Source organism: Terrapene carolina, unplaced genomic scaffold (assembly GCF_002925995.2).
Source record: "Terrapene carolina triunguis isolate 2854851 unplaced genomic scaffold, T_m_triunguis-2.0 Scaffold130, whole genome shotgun sequence".
Lineage (NCBI taxonomy): Eukaryota > Metazoa > Chordata > Testudines > Emydidae > Terrapene > Terrapene triunguis.
In genome coordinates, this window is record NW_020664481.1 from 5,058,140 (window position 1) to 5,065,314 (window position 7,175).

The 7,175-nt window shown below is 42.3% G+C and overlaps 1 protein-coding gene across 1 annotated transcript; it reads right to left on the bottom strand.

The window, feature by feature from the left end:
- Positions 1–359: 359 nt before the first annotated feature.
- NPBWR2 (neuropeptides B and W receptor 2) lies at positions 360–1,397 on the bottom strand. Its single transcript, XM_024219184.1, has one exon. The coding sequence runs from the start codon at positions 1,395–1,397 to the stop codon at positions 360–362; it is 1,038 nt and encodes a 345-aa protein (XP_024074952.1).
- Between the last annotated feature and the right edge of the window lie 5,778 nt (positions 1,398–7,175).

Sequence of the window (7,175 nt, forward strand, 5' to 3'; positions counted from 1 at the left end):
TGAGATGACAAGAACACACTTTATGAAAAGGTTGTCATTCTTTTTCATATTTCAGGATTTTCCCCCTAAACAAGACACAATCAAGCAAAAAACAACAAACCAACCCCGCAACTTTAAGTGATTGTGAGATTCATACAAGGAACATGAAAGATTTATGATTAGAATTGTGAAAAATGCAAAAGAAACAAACACATACATACATACATACATACATACATACATATAATTAAATAAACGAAAAGCCTAGTTAAATAGAAAGCATAAAGCTCGTCTGTTCCTCAGTCATACACTGAAAAGTTTGTAAGGTTGCCCCTGCAAAGCTATGAGAGGGAAGGGAACAGAGAGGCATGGTCCATCTTTTAAGCAGCTCTGCATTCCAGCATCTTTCTGAAACTTTTCCGAAAACTGTCATCCAAGAACGCATACAAGAAAGGATTCAAGCATGAATTGGCATAGCTCAAACTGGTGATGAAGTAGGAGATACCTATGACCACGGAGGTCTGCGCTAAGTCAGTGGTCAAAGCCACGATGGTGGCCAGGTGGAAAGGGGTCCAGCAGAAGAGGCACACAGCCAGGACGATGAAGACCATAATGGTGACCTTCTTCTTGGCTTTGTCCAGGGCTTTAGCATTTGAATTCAAGTGCATGTTCCTCAGTTTATACAGCATCATGGTATAGAGAATGCAGATGGTGGATACAGGAATGGCAAAGCCAAGGATTAGGGTATAGATCCTGCTGGCCTTGAACCAAAACCTCTCAGGTTTGGGGAAATTTAGACCACAGCTCTTGATCTCCAGGCCATCTACATAGACGTTGGCAAAGATGATAAAAGGGAGAACTATGATGGTGACCAGGGCCCAGATGCATAGACTGACAATTCTGGCTGCTCGGTAGGTACGATGGGGCATCCTTTTGGACCGGACAGTGGCCAGGACAACCAGGTACCTGTCTATGCTCATCACCGTGAGGAAATAGATGCTAGAGAAGATGTTGTAGTGGTCTATGGACAGGATGATCTTGCAGAGGATTTCTCCAAAGGGCCAGTAGTGCAAGAGATGCTCAGCAATGTTGATGGGAAGAACCAAAGTGAACAAGTCATCAGCTATAGCTAGGTTCAGGATGAACATGTTGGTCACTGTCTTCATCTTAGGGGCCTTGAGGATCACGTAGATGACAGCGGTATTGCCTGTGAGCCCCACTGCACAGATCACAGAGTAAATCACTGGCAGGACCACGTAGAAGTCAGGAGACTGTTCATGGAAGGTGAAGTTGGACCTCGTGCCATTGTCCAAGTACCTGCCATCGCTTGTATCATTGCAGGTGGTATTCACATTGCTTACCCTGAAATTATTTTCCATGCCTGCTTTCAGGGATAACGAACTGTATTCAGATTTCATTGCAGATCTTTACAGCTTGACAGGGAGAGCACCACATTGATGGTGAAAAGAGGCTCACATTTCAGCTGGACACTGGTTATTTTCCGAAGGGAGGTGGGAACCGTGGCAGGAATTGGATGTCTAGTTCCCTTGTAAAAGTTCAAAATTTTAACTCAGCAGTGGAAAAAAAATGCCATTAAACCATCCCGCTGCTGGTGAAACCTGGGGTTCCCTAAACCAAACGAAAGAGGGAAATAAAACACACAAGAGCTCTTCAATCTTATGCACATCAATCTGAGTGGGAGCTTTGCGGTGCTAGAAAAGTCAGGCAGTTCCGGATGAATTGGCTGGAGCAAAGATCCCTCTTGGGTTAGACGGAAGCAAAACACTGCAGACGGGGCAAGCTTTGTGCCCGGCAAACTATTTACAACAGGCTGAGGATTCATGGGAAGTTCTGTTGTCTTTACTTACACAGGCAGCCGCTTACTTTTCCACACCAAAGAGCGGGAGCATTTTAGTTTTTAGTTACTATGTTCCTCCGGGTCAAGGGGCTTCCAGAATCTTTTCACCACCAGCGAATTCACTGATAATGAGTCTGCTTTCTAGCCCAGTCCAGCTGGAGTCTGGTCGTTGCATGCATCCCCATCACCCCTGCAAAAAGGAAAAAAAAAAAAACGTGATTGAATGGGCATTTTTGAAAAGGAAAAGAACTCAAGTGCAGCAAATTTTAGCCCCAGAGTCATTTAGGACCTTATTCAATAGCAAGAACATCCCTATGAAAAATAGCAGTATTATAATAGGTGACACTAAGCACACACAGAGATGCATGAAACTTCTAGTCCCCAAAGTTCAATATTTATACAGACAAAAGAAAAAGAAGCACCTGCAAACAAACGAACACCTTATAGTCCTAGCAGGAACAGTTCCTTCTAGTTACATCTTTCTAGCTGGTGCTTTCTCTGTTGCTATGATTTGTCCTAGGCACTTTCAAAAATTCCTCTGCAGAGAAACCAAACCACTAAGAGCAAAGGTTCCCCAACTAGTCTGCAGGCTTTGTTTAAAAAAAAGGGTCAGACACCAGCTGCATTTTGCCAGTACAAAAACATCACCAAAGACATGCCCAAGCTAGAATCTTTAACGTACAAAGCTGAAGCTGTATGTTCCTCTTACCTGCATAAGACAGGGGATCTTGCTGTTTTCTCCAGCACTTGCTGCCTTCCACTGTTGAGTCTCTTCTCTCTTTAATCTGAGTTGGAGGAGGGTCTCTAAGCTCTGCTGACGTTACCAGTCCTTGCAATCAGATCTATTTGGTGGTGGTGTTTGATCAATAAAATGTATCGCATTGGAAAAAAATGGTTATATCCACTCTGGGCTAGTTAAATAACAAGCAACCTTGATGCTGCAAAAAACAACAACAACAACAACAAAACAACAACCAACAACCCAACAGATGATACAACAGGGCACTTCTTTTTAGGAATGAAGGGGATGTCGAAATGCACAAGCAGCACCAGAGCTGTCAGGCTGCGACTGTTAGAATGTGGGAGATTTTAACTGTCTCACTCGGAAGCAGTCGCTTGGTGGTTCTCACTGGGGTAAGGCGTCCAGATGTGAGGGCAATAGACACATTACAGATCTCTCAGTGAGGCGCTCTGCCCGATGTTCAGCGGCTATAAATTGACTTCAGTGGATCTCAGCTGATTTACATCACCTAGGGATCTGGCCTTGGCACGGAAACACAGCAAAATCCTTCATCAGAGAGAGATGCAAGCCAATGCAAAATGAAGGAGGGTCCCTTCTGGGTGTAGAACGCATCATAACTGCCCCTCAATGTAAAAATATGCTTTCCCTTTACTTGCACATGTCTGTGTAAAAGCAATGACTCATTCTCCGTCAGTTGATTTTATTCTGGTGTAACACCATTGATGTGCAGGGCATTGTCTCTGATTTACACCGCTGTGCTTGAAAAAGGTCTCTAGTCTATTAAAAATGGACCAGCCAGACCCAAATTGCCTGCCCTTTTTTCTGATGCCAGTTCAAAAAGTATTTTAATCACCCGTCAAAATATCATTTGATTCTCTGAGGCAAGGTGTGTGCTAACACCTGTGGGCAGTGGGATGACGCCACCACTTCTTGCAGACTTGGGCTCAGACCAATGTCTTGCATGTTTACATGAGCCAGGAATCGCCCCCACGTATCAGAGAGCAGGTTTAACCCCAGTCGGGCAGCTGTTTTTGTGCATGTTTCTTAAATTTGTACTTTCCTGACGTGACAAAGTTCGAGTTCATTCCAGTAACTGAGCACAAATGGAGTCACGAATGTGCATTGCAATGTTATACTGTAGACATGAAGGTAGCGCCTTGAGGCCATCTGGGGTAATTGTCTTGCTGGCTGATATTGAAGTTCCATGCACCATGTAGAAATCCTGAAGGTAACTTTTCATTTCTCTGCTGAACACTGAAGCTCAAGGTCATGAAGAAACAAATAAAAAGTACACTGGGGGAAAAGAAGATTCATTTCCGGGCAGCAACCTAGGCAGCCATTGAGACTGAACTAAATTGAACTTAAATTGGAGAGGGTACAGAGAAGAGTCGCGAGAATGATTAACAGACTGGAAAACATGCCTGCTAGGAAAAGACTCAGGAAACTCAATCTATTTAGCTTGTCGAAGAGAAGGCCAAGGGATGACTGGATCACAGTCTATAAGAGCCTACATGGGGAACTGAAATTTGATAACAGAGAGCTCTTCCGTCTAGGAAACAAAAGTATAAAAAGATCCAATGGCTGGAAGTTGAAGCTTTTTTAGACTAGAAAAAAAAGCACAAATTTTTAATGGTAAGTGTAATTAACCATTGGAACAATTCATCAAGAGGTGTAATAGATTCTCCGTTACTCACAATTTTTGACTGACAATTGGATTTTTTTTTTTAAAAAATTTGCTCTGGTTCAACAGGAATTAATTTGGAGAAGGCTTTTGGCCTGTGTTATGCAGGAGCTCAGACTAGAGGCTCACAATACTTTTGCTTCTGGCTTTATAAACCACACCATCTATGAAAACTAACAAGGGCTTTGCCTATGTTAAAAAATATTCTCTGGTGTAACTATTGCTTGCTGTAGTTACACCTCTTCAACCCCCTAATATAGATGCTCTAGACTGATACAAAGATTTACAATGTTACTTTAATTTGGAAATTTTGGGCTTATGCCAATGGGGCTAAACTGATTTATCTACAGTGGTGCAAAAGTGCTTAGTGTAGACAAGCATGGAGGCGCCACATAAAATGTTTACATGCAAACGAGTGCCCTGTATAAGTCACAAGGTTGCGTATTCAGTGGGCAGTTAAACTTCCTGGGAAATAATTTCCTGGGCTTCAGAAGGTCATCAGAATTCCCTGGAAAAACTTCATAATAGGAAATTGACCATCCCAGCCCTGGGGAAGAGGAGAAGAGATGAGAAGTGGGCAAGAAGAAGAAGATGATTATTTATTTTTTTGTTTTACGATAGCACGTCATGGACCAGTACCCCATTGTGCTAGGCATGGTACAAACATAGACTAAAATATTGATTCCTGCCGCAAGGAACTAGGGTTGCCAATTTTGGTTGGCTCTATTGCTGGAGATTTCATCACATGACATAATCTTTAATGAAAGATTAATCTTTAATTCCTGGAGACTCCAGGCCTATCCTACAAGGAACTGAACCTTCTTGGGGTTTTCAAGTGGTAGAAAAAGGAAGAGAAAGGGAGCCTTGAGGCCTGATTCTCCTTTCAGGGCTTGTCTACACAGGGATATCCAGGAAAGATAATATGAATTAACCAAAGGTGTGTATTTGAAGTGTATTAGTTAGATCACATTAAATCCCTCTGTGGATGTTGTTATTCAGAAATAAAGTTGCCTTAATTAGGTTTAGCTTAATTCACTTTGGAAGTGAATTAAAGTGAACTGAATTAATGTCACTTTAATTCTGAATGAGGGTGTTCACTCTCGGATTTAATGCAGTTTAACTGATCCACTTCACATTCCCACCTTTGGTTCATTCCAATTAACTTTCCTGGATGTTCCTGTGTAGACACGACCTCACTCACACGCTTTTCACACTGGTGTGATTCCATTCACCTATCAGTGCTCCTCCTCTTCTGTCTTCTCTTCTTCCATTTCTATGATGTCCCCTTACTTACCCCCTCCCCCAGTTAAAGTACAGACAAAAATGTATAACAGTTACTTGCTAAACAATTATAATTATTTCTATTAGCTATAGCATTCACTACCTGCAATAGTGTTCATTTTAGGCAACAGAGCTTGCACCCAAGATCCAGTTAGAGGCAGGGGCCTGGATTCAGGCAATGTATTATGTGATTTAAACTGCTTTGTGAAAATGCGGTGTTTGGAAACTACTTTCTAGATCTGATGCAGAGAAACAGATATGGAGTATAAGGCATATTTCAGAGATACATACCACTGAATTTACTGTTCGAAGGATCAATCTCATATGGAAAACATATCTAAGGAGCGATGAAATGTGACTAGCCAAGATAAACCTCCAAATCCCAATTTTGCACATGCAAATGGACAACTGTTAATGCAAATGGTCAACAGTAATGCATACCAGTACTTGTGCATGCAGCTTCCTGATTGCTGGTGCAACAGATTTGCACACAAACTTGTCAGCAGCAATTTAGACTCACACACTTAGAAAAGAATCCCATTTGATTATATTTATCCTTCATCAGCAGGAATGGAAATACACCAAGGATGAATTTGCATCCATGTCCATAGAAATTACATAACTCTCTATCTCATCATAAGAGTTTACTTCACACCCTTGGAATTAGTCCTCTGACCTGGTTCATACAAAGGGGTTATTTTATTTTCTGTGTGCTATGCACAAAAGTGAAAGTCTGAAAATACTTCACGCGTCTCCAGCCTGGCTTTTCTCACATCACTGTCTGCTCTCCAAGCACATTTGCCCTGTCAGTGAAGGCAGAAGAGAGCCCAATTAGCTGTTTCTGAAAGTTAGAGGAGAGTTTGTAGGCTGACAGATAGCTAGTTCACACAGGGTCCTGGCAATGTGTACGTGGGAGCTCATCCACAATGTGAGCTGTCCATGACCATTTTGAATTCGTGTCCTGTGGTGCTGGTGCGTTCATCATAGAGGAAAAGAGCCTGCCTAAGAGGCATCTGAAATGTACTAAGCCCCGCTGTTTTATCAAATAAGGACTGTCTAAGTCTTTCTGTGTGAGCTGGTTACTTGTTCTTTCTCATTGCATTTCTGTAAAGACAGGCAGGCAGTGTGGAGAAGAACTTCAGAAGCAGATGCTTATATTGTTTGCCTTCTGCATTTCTCCTCCCCGATCACTAAAGACCTCGGCATTAAAACAAGATCTCTCTTTCCTAACGAGTCATTTGCTCTATAGTGACATGGAGAGGTATAGGGACAATAGATGTTGCTCATTGCCCCTGAAGGTCTGAGACAGCACTGTCAAGAATGGCAGTGCTCTAGATGCAAAATGGTCTCTACAGGGGTGCACTGAAAAACCCTCCAACCTATCCTGTATGCATGGCCAAGCTGATACCAGCTATATAAACTAAATGCACCTGTTTTCCATTGCCCTCCATCTACCCTTCTGCTGAGACTGACATACAGACAGATTGGGTGCTGCTGAAATTGAATGTCTAAATCTAGACTAAATCCTGTGCAACTTTAATTTGCCCCTCTTGTGTGTATGCATTATGACACGGTCATTGATTACATGACTACAGATTATTTTTCCCACAGAGCACAGACCTCATTCAGTGCAG